Below are 21,426 nucleotides of genomic sequence, written 5' to 3' on the forward strand. Positions count from 1 at the left end.
TCAGGTTGGCTGGTGAGTGTGCTGAGAAATGTTTGCTTTTGTACTGTGTTAAGCCTCATCATGTGCACCTTGCTTTAAAGCTGGTTATAAAAGGATGAGTGTGCTTGCCATTTGTATTGCTCCGCAAACAAACAGGCATAGCAAGGCAAGCCGTCCCCCCACCCCCTCTCCTCCCCCCTAATTTTTCTAGTAGATGGACATCTGCTGGAGACTGCTCTGTCCCTTGTGATCTTGGACTGGACAGGAAGTTCAGGGAAGCCAAGCTGGGAGAGTTGGAGCTGTTTGAAACCATGATGACTGTAAGTGATTTGGCTAAAATGTTAAGAATAATTTGCTGCGCAATGTATATTTGTTTGATCTAGAGTCATTACTGAAAAGGTTTAAGAGTTTAATACTATAAGTGTGTGGGGGGAGGGAGAGCAACCCTGCTGCCCTGTGCACCCACAGATGCAAACGCACGCACAAGACGCACATTTGTATGTAAACTGAGTTTGTTCAGTTAAGCTTTGAAAATATAGAAGCCGATTGGTTGCCATGGGCAACTGCTCCAGTTTTGATCAGTTCCCCTCTATGAATCAGTCTGAACCTGGCAGAGCTGGAGCAATCAATCAAAAAATTCTACTAGTAAAATAGACCTTTTACATCATTTCTATTGGAGAAATTCTAATAATAAATATTTGATAACATGTAGAATATCAATAAACATGTTTTCATTATATACATTAGAAACAAATGAATATAAATGAAGCATTAATAGAAGCCAAGCTGTACATATTGATCTTTCACTTTATTACCTTATTTCCCTGGTCAGTGGCTGTGTGATCACATCGGTTCTGTGTTGTCTTATCAGACTCCAGCTTCCTAATAAGAGAAGTGACAGAACGGTGTGACCTGTCACTGATAATTAACTATGTGAATTCAACACAAGAACACATGTCTTAGGCTGGGTTCACACCGGAGCGGTTTTTTTATGCTCGTTTTTTTTCGTGTTTTTTTCGTTCAGTGAAACACGCGTTCCACTGGCGGTATGATTTTCTTTTTGTTTGTTTCCTTTATTTTCTCTATTTGAAAGAAAAAAAAATAAATAAATAAATATATATATATATATATATATATATTTATTTTTAGTTTCACTTTTAAACTTCCCGCCGGCTCCGCCCCCCTGCGACGCGGCCGCTTGCAAGGGACGGAACCCGGAAGTCGGCAGCCACCGAAGACACAGCGGGGATCGCGGACAAGGTAAGACCTGTACGCTGTATTCCCGAGCGTGGCTCGGGGTTACCGCTTTGTTAACCCCGATCCACACTCGGGTATACCAATGGAAACGCGCGGCAAAGCGCCCCAAAGAAGCTCCTGTACTTCTTTGGGCGTAGGGCGTTTTGCAGCGCGTTCCTATACGCTGTAAACGCCCAGGTGGGAACCATGCCCATAGGCAATCATTGGTTTTCACATGTTAAGCGTTTTACAGAGCGTAGGACTAAAAGCTGGCCCCACACATATAGATTATCTGCAGATTTTCTATGGTCAGATGGAAAATGTGCAAAAGCTTCCTCCATCTACGCTAAGCTGTGTGGATGGAGGAATCTCCCACTGGGCCAAGCTTCAGTATCTTGCTAGTCGGTCCCGCTGGTTCTCAAAATACCATCCAATCAGATTGTTCAGGTATTTCGACACCTCTATGTGAGGTGTGTTGGGGTTCCAATCATTGTGAATGCACTGTACAGTAAAGTTTGCACAATTATCGATGACTGCATATTCTTGCTCAGCTGTTCTGGAAAGAGCCGCTGTAACAATCAGCCAGAGAACTGACTGTCTGTGGTGAACTAATATTGGCCACACATACAATACAGTAAATTCCGCCTTAAGGGCCAGTTCACACCAGTTCCAGTGCGTTCCAGCATGATTTGCTGCTGGAACGCAGTGGAGCGCATTTTGCATGCACTATTTTTCCGTTCGCACTAAACCGGAACGCAGGCATTGATGTGCCATGCAATCTGGTGCGGGGGATTGCACTGCGAGGGGCGGGGCTGCGGTGCCACTGACTTCAATGCACTGCCCGGCCCCCTCCTGCCACAGAACGCAGGGGAGAGTTTAGCATGCCATACAGTGCGTTCCAGCAGCTAACTGCGCTGGAACACACACACACACACACACACACACATATATATATTTTTTTTTAATTATTCATATTAGTGGTCTGCGGGATTTAAAATTATGAATTTAGTGGTCCATGAGGTCCGAAAGGTTGGCGACCGCAGCTCTATACTGTGTATATACAGTGATATGACCTGCCTTTAATCTTCCCCTATATATTGGGAGAAAATGTTGAGGTCCCAAAAAATTCTAGATGGTTTGCAGAAACACCCATGGTAACATATACAACCGGAGAACGTATTCAAGTTCATATAGTAGTGATGAAGGAAAAAAAAAAAAAGGAAGAACATGGATAAAATAACTGCAACTCAGCAGTGACCTGTGTCCTAAAAAGCCTTGATCATTGGTCTTCATTGTCACTACAGGACTGAAGTTAGTGCTCGAGCGGCACCATTTCATACAGAGCTCTAACATATACTGTAAAGCTCAGGAAAATAAGCTGATGCTAGAATCCCTTTACAGAATTCGGGAAGAGAAACCAAGAAATAAAAGCTGCAGTTGTGATGACTCAGGCCTGAATAATCACTCCTGTAGTGTCACTGGATAGAACAGACATTGCAGCATCAGCTTTTTTATCACACCGCTATATGAAACCGTTCACACAGCATGTGATGCCCGGTCATTTACAAAACCATACACTCTAGGACATGAGAATGCCATCGAGGGGAGTAGAACTCCAATTGTATGTCTATCTGCCAGGCATTCCCGTAAACACAAACATGTCTATATGTCCCCCATAGAGCACATATAGCAATGCAGAGTCATCATTACAGACACATAAAGGGGAATAAAAGGAATATCATCAGGTAACAGACAATATGGATAGTTGTGGTTTTGCAAGTCCGTTTAAAGGTCCATTCACACCAACAGCTGTACTACAATAAAAGACTGCTGGTGAGCGTTGCACAGAACTGATGCACAGATCCCGGCACAGTGCACTGTTTACTTTTTCTTTTTAAAAACTTTATTGAAATGTCACAAGTGTTCTACATTTTTTCAGCGCACACCAACACAATGCAGTGTGAACTGTGCCCATCTGTGACCAGGCTAATTGCCTTGCGTGATCCAACTTGCGTTTGGGCTGCCCTGTAAAAAAGCAAGCAGCGCAGCCCCAACGCATCTGGTGTGAATCCAGTCTAAAGACAAATAATCCTGTGTATAAAAGAGATAGATAGATAAGATAGATACACCCACCCTGTTGTGGACATGCATACCTCCTACATAACTCCTGTGATGAGAAAGAGGTACACCTTTCAACACAGTATAACCCCTGTTACATGAACTGAGAAGTATTTGAATTTTTGTAGCATTGGGTAGAGTACAGAAGAGTTAAAAACCCCTGCAGGATTATTGCTGTCTGTGTACCACTGGGGGAACATTTCCCTTCACTTCCTATTCTAAAGACACAACAGGAAGTTAGAGGGAATCTCACAAAGTAAGGGGAATTCCCCTTTTAGATAGCTGTCCCGAAAGCAAGTGTCCCCAATGGAAGATTTTCCCTCACCTCTTGTTCTGGGAACAACTCAGATTTTCCCTCACCTCTTGTTCTGGGAACAACTCTAAAATTTTGGATTTCCCCTCACTTTCTTTTTCAACGACAATAGTTACCAATGCAAATAGAGGGCTGAATCTCCCCAATGGGTACTACATAGACTGCCAATAAAACCTGACAGAGAGGGTCTAACCCAAGGGTGGGCAACTCCTGCCCTCCGGGTTCTTGTGGAACTACGAGTTCCAGGAGGCATTACAAGACTGACCGTTACAGACATGACTCCCAGAGGCATGATGGGAGTTGTAGTTAAAGCACAGCTGGAGCTCCCACCCCTAGTCTAACCCTTCCCCACTCTAACAAAAACGAAAGAGATACACTTTAAATGTAATAAATGATCGGTTAAACCCACAAGCGCTTTTATTTTCCAACACAACATTTCCTTTATACGAGCTTTGCATAATAACAAATGCTTTCATTTAGAGGTTGCAGGAAAAGTTGAGTGCAGTATAACATTTGTGTGGTAATAAGTACATAGAGGACTATACCTCAGACCAAAAAGGAGGGACTACTGGGAATAGGTTCCGAAAAAGGAGAGATGATTGGGAGTATCTGAAACCTCAGGAGTTCAATCTTAAAAATACATTCAAGTACCTCAACTATTAACAAAAATGTAGCCTGTGTATCTCTCGGCTGTAGATCCTCAAATCATCTCTGAATTGGCGCTGACACTGTCCTTCCATCTGGAAGTTGGCTACTTTTGTTCCCCATGGTCCCTGTGTGTGTTGTAAAGTAGCAACCGCTCCAAGCTCACTCCTGTGATGGACTACAATCTCATGTTTAGTTTACTCATTTGGATTGAAGTTACAGTCTATCCGAGGAGTGAGCTTGGAGTGGTGACTACTTCACATCACACATGGACCATGGGGAACAAAAGTAGCCACCCTCCAGAAGGAAGGACAGTGTCAGCACCAATTCAGAGATGATTTGAGGATCTACAGCCAAGTGATACACAAATAAGATACATTTATGTTAATAGTTAAAAGGTACTTGAATGCATTTTTAAGACTTATCTCCCGAGTTTAGTGTCACTTTAATATGGAACTTGGAAGCCAAGCTGTCCAATCCAGGAGCCATCAGGATTTTGTTTAGAAGCCAACTCCATTGAAAACAAAGAAAACCTCAGACATTAGACACCAGCTGTCATTTTTAAGGTGCACTGGCTACCTTCCTCCTGGGATTTGTCCTGTCCTGCCATACAGTTAAAAATACATTACACGGTGCTATATGTACAACATAACCATTGTCCAGGATGGACAGCAGGTTGTAATGATACTGTCATATGTCATTATGGAGCCCTGGCTTGTCCCCCAATTTTCTGCACCCCTGGGTTATATAAACTTTCTTTGGTCTATTCTGATGATTACCCCATCCATGGGACATAAGAAAGATAGATAGATAGATAGATAGATAGATAGATAGATAGATAGATAGATAGATAGATAGATACTAAACAGTTCACAGAGTGCAATTGTATCTGAAAGGTTCACCAGCACACGCGTTTGTCTAAAGCTGGCCATACACCAGTACAATTTTGTTGGAAAATGTTTATTTCTGGCTTTGGTTCATTCTTATCTGAATGAACCAAATTCTAACTGTAAATGATTTTTGTTCTGGAATAATTGTACCTGTAATGAGCATGTGCTGGGCACAAAAGAGACCGGGATTCCATTCAAGTAGCAGATCTGCTCAAAACTATTATGGATCTCCAAAGGAAGTTAGATGAGCCAACGATGGCAAGGCGGAATGCGCTACCGAAATTGTAAGACTATATGGCCAGCTTTAGAAGACTGATGCCATACCTCAGAGATGGGTAAATCTGTGGGCACACAGGCATTTTAATACAGATTGCCTGGCATTAAAGTGCCCCGTCCTCAATGGGGTTGTATCATGAAGAGTGACTGTAGGCGTGATCAATCCAGCAATGCAAAGGCTGAACCCTATAAAGGAGTCCAATAGTTGAAGCCCAGCATAGTGTCAGTGCCCCCCTTCCTGGCACCGGCCATGTATGAGGCACAGCAGCCCCCATGCACTGTAGGGCACACTGCAGTAAGTTGCAGCACTATGATGAAGCCGCATAGAGGGGAGCGTAGTACAGCTGCCCATATGACATACAGGTAGGCTGCCATCCCTGTGCACACAATGGACGCCTCTGCTCACCTGCCGAACCTCTTCATCCCCTTGCTGTCGCAGTCCAGGTCCTGCGGATAATGCCCCTTTGTACCCGGTATTCTCAGGTTCTTCAGGCGACACTCCCTGTCCAGCGGAGTGGCCCTGAAGCCGTCATGTTCCCGGGCCCCAGCCTCGGCTCTCTTTCTCATCCCTGGGCAGTGTGGAGGGCACGGCTGACAGGTTGCGGCAGCTCTAGCAGAGCCGGGCTGCGCTCATTAGTGAAGGGAGAACTGTACACACACCGCTGCTGCTGCTGCTGTTATTTTCCCAGCTCCCTCCCCTCAGCAGCACAGCTGAGCTCCACACACACAGGCACCGCCCCCTCCACTGTGACCTCCGGTCAGCCAATCACAGGCAGGGAGCTGCCTGGTAACCAGCGCACACTGTCCCCGGGCTCTGCCGGTCACTGAATAGCAACACACAGCATGCCGGACAGTGTCAGTGCTGATCTGCATACTGGCCGAGGGCCGTGCACAGTGCCCGTGGTGATATCCGGGGCTGTGTGACCTGCACTCCGGATACCTGAGGCAACATTACATTCCAGGCAGAAGTTATCTGAAATCAGCTTCCATTTATTTCATGCCACCCATCGCATTCATGACATTCATACACCGGTCTATAGTGATTATATCTTCCACCAATGTCACCGCAAACACAGCAAGTGCAGCACTGATAATGGCGGAGTGTCAGTGTGAATGAGGCCTACTTAGCACTGACATACTCGAGTCTATAGGACATTCTAAACACTAAGCCCTCAGTCACACCATACCGTCGCGTCCTGCACGTTCGCGAGCGTTTGCATCCCCACTGATCTCCATTGGGACGCTGGTCCTGTGTCAAACATGGGAAACAAGCACATGTCACAAATTCAGTGACGTGTTCCACATTTTCCCCACGCGTTCATGCGCCTTCTAAAAACCACGTTCACTTGGCCACATTTGGGGTGCCATTACCTAGTGATGCCAGCGTATTCTGCATTTGTGCATGTTTCACGAATGCTCGTCAAAGTGCGCACTTTTGTGTGCATTGGACGCGTGTTCACAAGACTCCCATATGTGAACGGGCCTTATAAATGCATGTCATGATTTTAAAGAATGACTCCAGAATTAATAAAAAAAATCTTACACTTGCCGTGGGGCAATCCCTGCAATGCAAGGGTTAAGGGCCTGTTTTGTCTAAGGGGCGAAAATAAAGCAGATTTACTTACCCGATCCCGGCTCCTGGAGGCGTTCAGCGCTCTCCGCTCCAGCTATGGAATGCCCCTCGGTGTCTTCACATCTAATGCATGTCAATGGACCTGCACAAGATGTGACGACATCAGCAGTACTTAGACCACCGGGGCCCAAGGGAGACCCTGCAGGGAGCGCTCTAGCAGCCTGGAGGAAGACGGGTTTTTTTTTAGCCCCTAGACAAAATGAGCACTTAACCCTTCCAGTGCAGGGGTAGCCCCACAGCAAGGGTGCGTTTTTTAAAACTCCCAGAGTTCTTCTTTAAGGGCCAATTTACTCCAGCAGTGTTAGGGCTGCGCTATATGCCTTTTCCAATGACGCCCTTCTTTTAAATTGACACAGTCCACACTACCATGTTGCAGTGATGTGAGCAAAACATTTTTAAAAAGTGCCGCAAGCAGGGGTACAACCGCTTCACACCGCACTCCGCCAATAGAACTTACTATAACGACACTTGTAGCGTTCTAAGAAAAAAAAAAAGTAAACCGTGCATGACATCAGCACTGTGCCTGTCAGCACACAACAGCTGCCGTACGTTTAGTGCAGTTTGCTGGTGTTAACAGACCCCAAAGCAGGGGTGGGAAAACTCCACCCCCCACAAGATGTGGTGAAGCTACAAATCCCTTCATGCATCTGTCTTTGGGAATTATGCCCGTGCCTGTAAGAATCTTGCAATGCCTCATGGGATTTGTAGTTCCACAACACCTAGAGGGCTGGAGTTTGCCCACCCCTGCCCTAAAGGGTTCACCTTTACATCACCTTTCCCAAAAAAAGAAGACAAAATACCCATGCATTCCAGCGTCTGTGGTATATTGAAAAGCAGTCCTCGGGTTTTATCAAAGATGAGTCCCCGGGCCTTTCTCCCCGAATCCCCCCTGGAGTCCCACATTGGTTTTTTTTCTTTTCGGTGCCACATGTTCTATCTACTCTACCCTAACGTATTGTACATTGTTTTTTAAGGACAGACAGTGCTTTCATTTGGTAGCAAATGTGGATCCATATATTGTTTTATTCCTTTGGGTTTTATTTGGAAAAATTGTAAAAAAAATTAGAAATAAAAAATGCATTTTCATGTAATTTTTCCCAACACAACATTACCACAGTTTGCACACCTTCCTATATTTACCCCAAAATATAATCAGATAAGTCTGCTGGTTAAAATGATCTCACATTAGTGTGACTTTCATGTAACAGAAGAATGTTAAAACTCAAAAAGAACATTTTATTTTAGGAGAGCTCTATTCCCATTTTGACACTACATAACTGTGATGGACTACAATCTCAAGTCCAGTTGAGTATTTTGTATTGAGTTTGTAGTCCATCACGGGAGTGAGCTTGGAGCGGTGGCTACTTTACAACACACACAGGGACCATGGGGAACAAAAGTAGTCACCCTCCAGAAGGAAGGACAATGTCAGCACTAATTAAGAGATGCATTGGAGGATCTACAGCCCAGTGATACACAAATAAGATACATTTTTGTTCTTAGTTAAGGTATTTGAATGTATTTTTAAGATTTAATTCCTGAGATTAGTGTCTCAAATTAACACAATGGCAACTTTTACACAAGTTTACAAAAGCTATTAATGTGAATGACATGGCACAGTAAATGCAAGTGTCATCCACATCATCTGACATCATTGTTGGGGATTAATCTAGAAGGGAATTTTGTTTTTGGATATGTAGCAATATAATACAATGTCATTATTTACGCTTTATTTTTTCATAGGAGATTTCAATGGGGTTGGCGGAGATCTGATCCAGTCCCCCCTCCACCCGATGCAGCAGCAGATCACTTCTAATAGTCATCTACTGTCGCAGAGAGAGCTTGGACACTGTGCAAGAATCCATAAAGCTCTTCAGCAGCATTCCCACACAGTGGACAAAATATTATCCAATTTCAAGCCATCCCCATCCTGATACATGTTCTCTCTTAGTAAGCCCTGATGAAGGGGGTATTTGTATGAGCCCCCAAAATGCGTTGGATATTTCTATACTGTCCTCTCAACCCCAGATTGAATAAAGCTGTGTTATTTGTAAATGGAATGCGGCGCTTCAATTCAGAATCCTGCAATTTGACACTACACACCAAACAGACAGTGGAGATCCTCTGGGATGTACTAGCTGCGTGTCCGATAGCATAATTGACCAGCCGCACTAATAGGAAAAACCTTGAGGGTCCAGCAAATTTCTTTCACTTCTTTCCAGCACTTAAAACCATGTGCGGTTTAAGTATATTTTAAGTATGTTTTTATGACTTTTGTATTTTGTTAGGGACTCCAACTGAAGCCGAAGGACCTGCATTTTAGGAAGGACGTCGGCAGGCAACCTGCATTTTAGTAAGGACGTCAGCAGGCAACCTGCATTTTAGGAAGGACGTCAGCAGGCAACCTGCATTTTAGGAAAGATGTCAGTAGGCAACCTGCATTTTAGGTAGGACGTCAGCAGGCAACCTGCATTTTAGGAAGGACGTCAGCAGGCAACCTGCATTTTAGGAAGGACGTCGGCAGGCATCCTGCATTTTAGGAAGGATGCCAGCAGGCAACCTGCATTTTAGGAAGGAACTCCGCAGGCAACCTGCAGTTTATGGAAATATGCCAGCTGTCAACCTGCATTTTAGGAAGGATGTGCAAGTGATAACACAGCGCTAAAGGTGGATTCCGTAAGAAAGTAGGTGTAAAATATAAATTAATATATTGCCTTGTTCTGGAGGTATATATATATATATCCACCGAACTGGGGGACTAGTTACCTCCTCAAGGTGTATATATGTATATATACATATAAGTGAATAACGTCCCAATGAAAAAAATATATCAAAAACAACTATGTATAAATCAAGTGATAACAAGGTGTCTAAACCTCATTTGTGTTGATAAATCTGAGCATAAACTTCTACGTGGATACAATGCAACACAATGTGAAAAAAATGTTAACAATGAAATTATCTCATAAGTGAATGGTAAAGAAGTGACAAATCCTCAAACCTTTGTGTCAAACCATTAATAAAATAAAATTAACGAAAAACTATTGTACAGATAAAGTGAAAATAGTTCCTCCAAACTTCTGATTTGTGATGTGATTTGACAGATGACAATTAATTGCAAAGTGGGAGACTAATATAGATATGAAATAAATTGGATCTAAAGTACTCAATAAGACAAACTGAATGTGCAAACTAAATAAATAAAAAATAAAATATATAAAAATCAATTGAGTCCAATTCCCCAAGCAAACGAAAATAAATATAAAGTCCTTATAAGTTCGATCTTCCAATCAACCGTCCCCCAGGTAATCAGTACTCACCAGAATCAGTGAGTATATGTAATATAATCCCTCAGGAGCAGAAGGCTTCCAATCTCTCCGTTCCAATTCCCTCAAGAAAACACCCGACAGCAGATCGAGCACTTTCCAGCGCTTGTCCCTTGCAGTCTCCGTGGAGGTCCCGGCTCTCTGTTAAAGGCAGGTGCCGGCTCCTCTCATCCGTGGGCAACAGCGATATTGTACGGTCCCAATCAGTGTTTTATTTAGGGTAGTGGGAGAGAAAAAACAACCCTCATGGTGCGGTACATCCAACAATGAATATTTATTAAAAAATAGCAACTTACATTAAAATTTCAGAACATCGGCCGGTCACATAGAAAAAACCGAGATAACGAGCTTTCGCCTGAAAGCCACTAGCACAGTGCTTACTAGACAATGAAAATATCTACCCCTTATAGGTTTGAGGATTTGTCACTTCTTTACCATTCACTTATGAGATAATTTCATTGTTAACATTTTTTTCACATTGTGTTGCATTGTATCCACGTAGAAGTTTATGCTCAGATTTATCAACACAAATGAGGTTTAGACACTTTGTTATCACTTGATTTATACATAGTTGTTTTTGATATTTTTTCATTGGGACGTTATTCACTTATATGTATATACACATATATACACCTTGAGGAGGTAACTAGTTCCCCAGTTCGGTGGATATATATATATATACCTCCAGAACAAGGCAATATATTAATTTATATTTTACACCTACTTTCTTACGGAATCCACCTTTAGCGCTGTGTTATCACTTGCACATCATATTTTACCAATTCATTGCAGCTTTAGGATTAGTATTTTAACTTTTTAGCCTTATCTTTCCAAGAGCGCAGATTATTTTATCTAAATTTTAGGAAGGATGCCAGCAGGCAACCTGCATTTTAGGAAAGATGTCAGCAATCAACCTGCATTTTAGGAAGTTTGTCAGCAGGCAACCTGCATTTTAGGTAGGACGTCAGCAGGCAACCTGCATTTTAGGAAGGACGTCAGCAGGCAACCTGCATTTTAGGAAGGACCTCAGCAGGCAACCTGCATTTTAGGAAGGATGTCGGCAGGCAACCTGCATTTTAGGAAGGAAGTCGGCAGGCAACCCGCTTTTCAGGTAGGACGTCAGCAGGCAACCTGCATTTTAGATAGGACGTCAGCAGGCAACCTGCATTTTAGGAAGGACGTCAGCAGGCAACCTGCATTTTAGGAAAGATGTCAGCAGGCAACCTGCATTTTAGGAAAGATGTCAGCAGGCAACCTGCATTTTAGGTAGGACGTCAGCAGGCAACCTGCATTTTAGGAAGGACGTCAGCAGGCAACCTGCATTTTAGGAAGGACCTCAGCAGGCAACCTGCATTTTAGGAAAGATGTCAGCAGGCAACCTGCATTTTAGGAAGGACGTCAGCAGGCAACCTGCATTTTAGGTAGGACGTCAGCAGGCAACCTGCATTTTAGGAAGGACGTCAGCAGGCAACCTGCATTTTAGGAAGGACGTCAGCAGGCAACCTGCATTTTAGGAAGGAAGTCAGCAGGCAACCTGCATTTTAGGTAGGAAGTCAGCAGGCAACCTTCATTTTAGGAAAGATGTCAGCAGGCAACCTGCATTTTAGGAGGGACGTCAGCAGGCAACCTGCATTTTAGGAAGGACGTCAGCAGGCAACCTGCATTTTAGGAAAGATGTCAGCAGGCAACCTGCATTTTAGGAAGGGCGTCGGCAGGCAACCTGCATTTTAGGAAGGATGTCAGCAGGCAACCTGCATTTTAGGAAGGATGTCAGCAGGCAACCTGCATTTTAGGAAGGACGTCAGCAGGCAACCTGCATTTTAGGAAGTTTGTCAGCAGGCAACCTGCATTTTAGGAAGGACGTCGGCAGGCAACCGGCATTTTAGGAAGGACGTCAGCAGGCAACCTGCATTTTAGGAAGGACGTCAGCAGGCAACCTGCATTTTAGGAAGGACGTCAGCAGGCAACCTATATTTAGGAAGGATGTCAGCAATGACATTGGATTTTTCTAAATGAAAAATGCCACTGTAATAAACGAGACGCTACTTGTACATTATACATTTGTACGGTAGGCACCCAATTCATGCAAATGACTAGAATCTGAGAATTGTGACTTTTCTTACTTCAAGTTTAATTGGATTAGGAATTGAAGTACACATAAGTGATACTGTGGAGCGTATCATCCAGGGGTAACCAAATATCCAGGTTGTCTGGAGTGGATGGTCATCCTCTAGTGTTGCGTTACAACTTGTAACAAAATGCAGAATGACTTCACATCCTCACTATACACCAGACAAGTTTGCCGGTATACAGCCCAGTCATTCATTTTATTCAATCCTTACTACTGATTAATCTTAGTACACAATAAAACCTGTTCACATGGTCATATTGATATGCCTTGAGAGGGGAAGTCTCACTAGAAAGTATAACATTAGACGGCATGCTGAGCTGCTCTGAGAGATCCGATATTGAAGGACTTTGCCTTTCAACCTGCACTCTGGTGGTTTAGATCAATTTCTGACACAATTTCACTTATCTGGTTGCCCAGAACCAGCAGACTATTCAAACAGTGCATGATAGATTGCTGGAATGCTGTGGACATAGAATCATTCTTTGTTAAGGTGCCCACACACCTTGCGATAATCGTACGATGATCGCGGGAAATCCCGCAATCGTACGATTATCGCAAGGGGTGTGGAAGGCGTGCGACCTCTGCTACTGTAAAGTCGCACGACTTTTATCTTAGGAACATGTTCGAAAACCCGCCGAGCATCGTACGATTGTCGGCGGGTGTGTGGCATGTTCGTAAGATAAATGCCGCAAGCGCACACTGCCCGTTCAGCATTGCGGTCATCGGAAGCCCGCCCCTCAGCGGAGCGGGCTTGCGATCATCGCAATTCGATCTGCCTGTCCAAGATAGGCAGATCGTAGGTTTTTTTTATTACCTTACAACCATCGCAAGACAAAAGTCTTGCGATGGTTGTAAGGTGTGTGCCCAGCATTAGTTGGAAGCTGATGGAAAGCCGAAAATGCCCAGAATTAAAGCAGTACTCTGGGCAAAAATTGTATTAACCCTTGCAGTGGGGCTACCCCTGCACTGCAAGGGTTACCTACTCGTTTTTATAACAACGTAATACTCACGTGATCCTCCAAGCTGGCCGACTTAGTCTGGTCCCTTCCGCCTCACTCCCCCTCCGCTCTAAGGTCCCTGAGCCGTTACATTCTATACTCTGTGTATAGGACGCGAGGATGCCGAAGGACATACCATCGCTGCAGCGTAGGATGAAGGAGTGCTGTCACAGCCGGCCATATCCGAAGATCAGGTGAGTTTTAACTTCTTTTTTATTAACCTAGGCAAAAAACGAACAGTTAACCCTTGGAGTGCTGGGGTAGCCCCATTGCATGGATTAATACAATTTGTGCCCGGAGTTCTGCTTTAAAGTGAACCTAAATTGAAATAACCCCCCCGCTAAAAATCAAATATGCTAAAAGAATCAAAGAATAAAATATGTACAACTACAGTAGAAACCTCTGCTTGGGGCTCCTACAAGTGCAGATCACATGACCAAATGCCACATAATTTCTCCTAAGGGGTTAGACCAGTGAGTCTGAATTCAGATCCTTTCTTTAAGGTCCCATTCACACCTGCGAATGGGGCTGATCGCATGAGTCTCATGAATTCCTCTATGCATCCAGGTGGAGTCATCCGCAGGTAATAAAAGACTGTGAAAGCCGCATGCAGTGGCAGTTGTCATTGGATTGTACAGCGCCTCCCATCTGTAGCAGATTGCTTGACTCGCAGGTGCGAATATTTATTTATTACAGGTATTTATATATCACCGACAATTTACGCAGCGCTTTACACAGTGCACATACACATCGGTCCCTGCCTTCAAGGAGCTTACAAATCAAAGGTCCCTATCTCACATGCATACATACAGGGCCAATTTACACAGGAGCCAATTAACCTTCCAGCATGTCTTTGGAGTGTGGCAGGAAACCAGAGCACCCGGAGGAAACCCACACAAGCACAGGGAGAACATGCAAACTCTATGCAGATAGTGATTTGGCCGGAATTTAAACCAGGGACCCCCAGTGCTGCAAGGCAGAAGCGCCAACCACTACGCCACTGTGCTACTGAATAGGGCCTTAGTAGACCCAGACATATTCCAAAAGCAGCGTGTTTTTATAGTCAGAACTTTAAATACTGTAACCCCTTTGTGACTGACGACGTCGCCAGCATTGGGGCTGTTTAAACAGACTACCGGCGGCTATATATTAACACATATATATTTTAATACTCGCCTGATCCCTAGATCCACCGACGAACGCAGCGTCCCATCTCCCACGCTGTCAGAAGCTGCAACAGAGCGTGCTGGTTACTACTTAAACCGTCGCGTGCTCTGTGTGTTGCTTCTGAGAATATACGCTATTAGCGCAGCGGAGAAGCCGGTTGCACATTTTGCAGAGCTCCTGCTACGCTAATAGCGTATATTCTCAGAAGCTGCACACAGCGCGCGCCGGTTTAAGTAGTAACCAGCACGCTCTGTTGCAGCAATTTTTTCTATTCAGCCTGGCTTCCTGACCAATCAGGAAGCCGGGCAGAACGTCATGACTCGTGTCACGGCTTCCTGATTGGTTAGGAAGCCGGGCTGCCTACCAACAAGTGAAGCTTGCTTCCCAGCCAATCAGGAAGCCATGATGCAAGTCATGACGTACCACCTGGCTTCCTGATTGGTCAGGAGGCCAGGCTGCCTAGAAAAAAGTGAAAATTGCAGATATGGACAAAACAGGACAGGAGCGCAACTACCAAAAAGGATGTAGATAGGTTTGTAAAGTACAGATTGTTAATGGATCTTTGTGTGTGAAAAATACGTAACACTGTTAGTAGTAGACAAAGGGACTTACGGTTCGAGGCTCCCCCGTGGTCTGTGTGGCGCCCTCCTTTGAGAGGTCCAGGGTCGCAAGAGTGTCCCCGGTGGTTCGACGGGCTGATCAGTTGGGGGTGCGCATCCGTATGGCCGCCCACGAACTCGGCTGGCCGGGCCGCGTTGGTCAAAAACGGAAAGAATGGGGAGGAGCTACACGCGGCTAGGGCATGCCGTGCATCGTTTGTCAGTATCGGTAGCGGTGTAGGTGGTAGAGGTCTCAGGTGGTCGGGTGTCTCCAGTGGCTACGCGTTTCGAGGAATCCCTCTTTTTCAAGCCTCAAAGATACTGGAGATCACAGGAGATTTGACTATTTTTAAATGAAACAGGGGGGAGGAGTGTGGTTTCATTGAGCCTGGTGATAGGCCGCCGCTCACATGAGGGGGGAGTGGATTGGCAGTCTGGGTCCGCAGCAACTACCACCATTTTATTCTATAGGGTCTTGGCATTCAGAAAATATATAATGTTGGGGGGTTTTAAGTCATTTTCAGGCCTAAAATGTGGTATATAACATGGGTGCAAAAAATGAAAAAAAGGCCTCAGTCATGAAGGGGTTAAAACATAGTGTCTGATGCAGCAGTATGCACACAGTCTATAACCTCATTGCTACTTCTATACACCCCAACACAAGTGCTAGCTTGGATTGTTGAAGCAACCATTGTAAGACAAAATGCATACAAGCAGAAATGACAAGAACAGAGTAAAGGAAAAACAGTTTCTGTTGCATATTTGTGTGTCTAAACCCAAGTATGTAGTATATTGAAGCTTACCGGTCCTTAGATGTGGTGGCTACATTAGTTTTCTTTTATTAGTTTTCTTTTGCTTTATTTTCATGTTGTGATCTTGCCAGTAATACACTTCCTGTCCTAGGGGTGACAACACTCACTCAATGCACTGTATCAATGGAGGACCAGTATTGTCACCCTAGCCTATTTTACTGTTAGACTACAAACATTTCCTTGCACATAAGATAGGGAGGAGGTGCTTTGTATGTCGCAGAAGAGAACTGGGAAGGCTGATAATGTTTGAAATATCAGTTCAGTGCATAGGAAGTTACATGGACACGGCATTTCTGGCAAGATCAATGGGTATATGTCTGTACTTGCAGAAAATGTTCTTAGCCACAGCATCTGAGGACGGTGAAGTTCCAATATTTCTCATTTTGGTTCTTGGGTTTAGAAATCCTTTAAGTTATGCTAACAGTTTAGCAGACACCATAGCTATTCATCACCACTCCCATTGATTGTAAAGTATCAGCGATACAGCGGAAAGCATGCAAAAACACTACATCTGGCAGACATCTTGACATAGGTGGCTAATTACTAGTACATCAGTACCCCCGTGCATATATGAATCAGTGTCTGAAAATGCCTCTTTCTTCTTTCAAGAAACAGCCTGGCCAGGGATGATCTTCAGATGACCACACTCTTAAATCGGCCACACATTCACAATCTGATTGTACAATTTCCTTCCTGTTCAAACATGACTGCGCACCAATGCACAAAGCAAGGTCCATGAAGACATGGATGAGCGCGTTTGGGGTGGAGGAACTTGACTGGCCTGCACAGAGTCCTGAACTCAACCCGATAGAACACCTTTGGGATGAATTAGAGCGGAAACTGCGAGCCCGGCCTTCTCCTCCAACATCAGTACCTGACCTCACAAATGTGCTTCTGGAAGAATGGTCAAACATTCCCATAGACACACTACTAAACCTTGTGGACGCCTTCCCAGAAGAATTGAAGCTGTTACAGCTGCAAAGGGTGGGCCAACTCAATATTGAACCCTACGGACTAAGACTGGGCTGCCATTAAAGTTTATGTGCATGCAAAGGCAGGCGTCCCAATACTTTCGGCAATATAGTGTATGTTGAACCCCACAACATTGGCTGAACTGGATGGACCTGTGTCTTTATTCAACCTTAAGCACTATGTATTACGGTTTAGTACATGCTTTTCTCCACAATCTGATTGACAGAATAATTAAAGACATCAATTTACATTTGTAAATTTGTGATTCTAGAGCTAGAGAAAATTAAACTATGATCATGTTCCATCTTGATTCAAGTCAACAACCCTTTTACAACATTTTTGGACAATGTTTTTTTTCTTCCTTTCTACAGTGCCATCCTAGGTCTTTTACCAGCCTCTAAATTAAATTTTCTTTAAAAAAAAAGGAGATAGGGCTGCAACAACTAATCGACTGAATCAATTATAATCGATGATTGAAAAAGTTATCAACTTTTTCAATCATCGATTAATCGGCTTCCGATTAAAGGTTTAAAGCTAAACTTCTGCACATAGAGCAATGTGCTGCCACTCATAGGGATGTGGGCGGGGCTAGGCATGTCTATTTACTGATATAATCCAAGCATCTACTGCATTAAAAAATATTGAAAAAATAAAATAAAAAAATAAAACCCTTTGATCAAAAAGAGTATTGGAGTAACATTCAGTAATAAACAGCAACACGATATCCTTGACTTGCAACCTTGTTACTGATGAGGAAACAGCCAACATCTTAGGGCCGGTTCATATCATACCCAGTGCGTTCCAGCACGGTTCGATACCGAAAAGCACTGGATATGATGTGAACCGACCCTTACTGTATAAATAAGGCATTCTGATTTTTATTTTTTTATAATTATATACAATGTTAATTATCCCCTGTTCATTATAATTTAATATTTTAACATATAAAATATTGTTAGCATTTCTTTATTAAAAACAGTATTGTCAATAGATATATATTAGCATGTGCTTGCTTCTGCACGTTTCCCTATGATGCACTTTTATAGCAATATCATATTTTTTTTAAAATATATAAATAAATATGATTTGGTTTGCTCCATGTTCATTCACATTTGTGTTTTTTTATTACATCATAATTTCTTAGCTGAGCATTGCAAACAAATATGATAATTTCAGTCTATGGCCAAGTCAAACCAATTGCCACATCTATAGAAAAAAAAAGTCCAGACACACACTGCAAACTTTGTTGAAGAATTTATTGTAGCACACAGGTACACATCATTCCACCATGGATCCTCTTCACTCTAACATATTTCTCCCAATAATATGCTTAATCATAGATTATCATCTCTATGGTTAAGCCCATTAAAGGTTAACACATGTTGGAGTGAAGAGGATCCATGCTGGGACAATATGTACCTGTGTGCTACAATAAATTCTTCAGTGAAGTTTGCGGCGTGCGACCAGATTGTTTTCTGTGAGAGACTATGGATGTTGGAGCAAGACAGGCTCGGCCGGTGAGCACCCGCTGTTCTCTCTAGTGCTGCTGTGAAGGAGCCGTGATACTGGGTTATGGAAGTCAATTGCCACATTTAAAGTAAACCTGTCACAAAGGGCAACTCAAATTGGATGACCAAAAAATGCGTGAGCTCAGGATACCTTCCGTAAAAACAGAGTCAAGTCAACGTGATAATTAGATTTCACAGATATAAGTAGCGGAAGCCATATGCAAACATCAACTCTTCTGGCCCCATATCAAGCCTCCATATTGGTGCTTTATTGTATTTGGTAGGCTATATGACCAAACAAGAGGCTATGCATGTAAAGGCAAGCTAAACTATCAGAAGAAAGTCAGACTGTCAATGCAAATATGGCTGTCTCTGGATCTACTGGCGATTCTGACACGCCGTTATCACAGAAGGGAACCTCTGTTTATGCATGTTCTCCTCACATGGTAAATTTGCATTGTCCAGGGATATGACCAATTTACTTCTACTCTAAAAATTTACACACAGACATGAGATTATCATTGACTGATCTATCCAGATAATGTGAGAAATCCCATGTGTTCTAGCAGACAGCATCAGAAACCCTCAATTGATCAATTTCAGGGTCTAAGCAGGAGGTTGCATTGGATAATTCCCACCAGATGCTGCTGTCCCCTTTCTCTCAAGATAACCCAACTTTAGGGGTGTCTGTCTATACTTCCCAGGATAACATAGACACCGGCACTCCAAGTAATGAATCAATGGCATCTGTTTATTGACGCATTAAACATAGCGCACTGCTTCAAAAAGCAACGTTTCGTGGTCTCACAGGATCCCCTTTATTTATTTTTTTGCCTGATGAAGGGGATCCTGTGAGACCGCGAAACGTTGCTTTTTGATGCATTGTGCTATGTTTCATGCGTCAATAATCAGACGCCATTGATTCGTTACTTGGGGTGCCGATGTCTATGTTATCCTGTGATTATAGACTGTTGCCAACAGTCAACTTCCGCAGCACCCATCTTTTATAAGGAACAGCGGTTTTGAGTGCGATGGGTTCATGGACTGTGTCTATACTTCCCCTCCATATAAACCTTCAGGCAGTCAGATCAAACCTGTTTCTAATGTCTGTGACCAATTTCAAGAGAATATGTCAGGTTCTTAGTAAACATTTAAAGTGTACCACGCAATTTTTATACTCCAGCACTCCCTAGGCCAAGGGAGGAGAGCTGTAAACTCCCAGCTGGACACATGCAGATGATGGGAGTCATAACCATTCTGTTACATACTGCTCCCAGGGATTTGAAATTGAATGCATCAAGTGCCAGTGAGGTCACGTCTCCAGCAGCACAGAGCTGACTCTCAGAAAACGGCTCATTCTCATGCATGAGGTCAGGATTTTAGAGTCCCCTCACAGGCAGAGAAGGCATGAAAATGTGATGAGATTATTGTCTTAATGGAAGTATGCAGGTATCTTATGTACCATAATACTATATCGCACGTTGGGCGTTGTGTACTCTAGAAGTCATGTAAAACCTGACAGGTTCCCTTTCACCGAAAGCTAGGTTCCAAGTTTGTAGATTATATAGAGGAATGCAAGAGAAAAAAATTTGCAGAACAGAGGGTGAGCTGGTCTAGCAAGGACACCTTTTCAGCTTTGAAAATAAACAAGATAGGATATGCAAGTTGGAAGCATTATTAAAGATGATGACTTTCCAGAAAGTAAGGGGTGGAAAGAATATGAATGCTAATGAGAACAAGGATACTTAAAGCCGTTATTAAAATATTAGACATCAGGGGTGTGGAAATGTTTTTTAAATGTTTTTTAAAACTACTTGTTCAAAGACTAAAGTCAACGTGATAATTAGTGCAAGAATCTACTTGACCCGATACAACAAAATAATTTTAACCAAAACCCGGTTTAACCATGCGAAGAAGCGCTTCTCATTGGTCAGCGTGGTTACAGACCACGTGCCAACCAACGAATGCTTGCAATTTGCGAGTAAAATTCAAAATCCATAGGGCAGGGCTGTGCTGGATGGCAGTATGGGGTACAGTACACCTGTGCTTGTGGAGGGAAATGACCGTGCGCCAAAAGGTAATTATAGCGCTGGGGGAGAAAATAGGGGGCCAGATTTGAGCGGGTAATTCCATTTTCCCAAAATTATTTGAGAAAGTGAACTTACCCTTGGCAGGGGCGGAGAAGATTACTGCTCATTTTATACATTATCTGAGATCACTTCTGCTAAATGAGCGGGGACTTCCCCGCTCTACATATAGCTCTGCTAGTTCGCAGCAGGGCTAAATGTAGCAAAAAAACTACCTGCCCGGCGCCCGGAACTACATGTCCCTGTTGTCGGGCGATAGGAATTCTACACCCCTTGACTTTATAACAATGTAAAGGTTTTGTTTGCAACAAACAGGTGGGGGAAAAAAGAAAAGTGAATGATATTACTGAATCAGTCTTTTCTTTAAAGGAAAGGTATGATTTTACTATAAAACTATTGAAACACTGACTTTTCAGCAACAAATAAATACAACTTTATATCTTTGTGCAGTAAAAATCTGATGATGCGACTATGCCTAGGCACTCCTGCTCTACGCAATAATGGCTATAGATCTGTATCATCTGATCATCCTAGACAGTGACACTGCTGCCTCTGAGATTTGGAGATGTCACTTTTCATTGTTCTCCTGAGGGCTTGTTGGAGAAAGAGCTGTACCCAAGGACCTGCAGTGCAAGAATCTCCTTGCTGCTGCTTCATTCATTCTGTGGATATGTGTTTTCGGTCACCGTCATAACGCCACCAGCTATGGGGAGGCTATATCAGGCACGTGGTCTCA

At 43.4% G+C, this 21,426-nt stretch overlaps 1 protein-coding gene across 2 annotated transcripts in view; it reads right to left on the reverse strand.

Moving 5' to 3' along the window:
• Positions 1 to 21,426, reverse strand: part of ABHD12 (abhydrolase domain containing 12) — an 89,714-nt gene that overhangs the window by 60,506 nt on the left and 7,782 nt on the right. The window contains exon 1 of one of the 2 annotated variants that reach the window (XM_018573230.1): positions 5,864 to 6,048. The exons of the other annotated variant lie outside the window; for it this stretch is intronic. Within the exon in view, the coding sequence (XP_018428732.1) occupies positions 5,864 to 6,024 (161 nt within the window). The 5' untranslated portion in view covers positions 6,025 to 6,048. Of the gene's footprint in view, positions 1 to 5,863; positions 6,049 to 21,426 lie in introns of those variants that run through there. 2 annotated transcript variants of the gene reach the window in all.

The sequence above is a fragment of the Nanorana parkeri genome, unplaced genomic scaffold, assembly GCF_000935625.1.
Source record: "Nanorana parkeri isolate BGI_ZX_2015 unplaced genomic scaffold, ASM93562v1 scaffold46, whole genome shotgun sequence".
In the NCBI taxonomy this organism is placed as follows: domain Eukaryota; kingdom Metazoa; phylum Chordata; class Amphibia; order Anura; family Dicroglossidae; genus Nanorana; species Nanorana parkeri.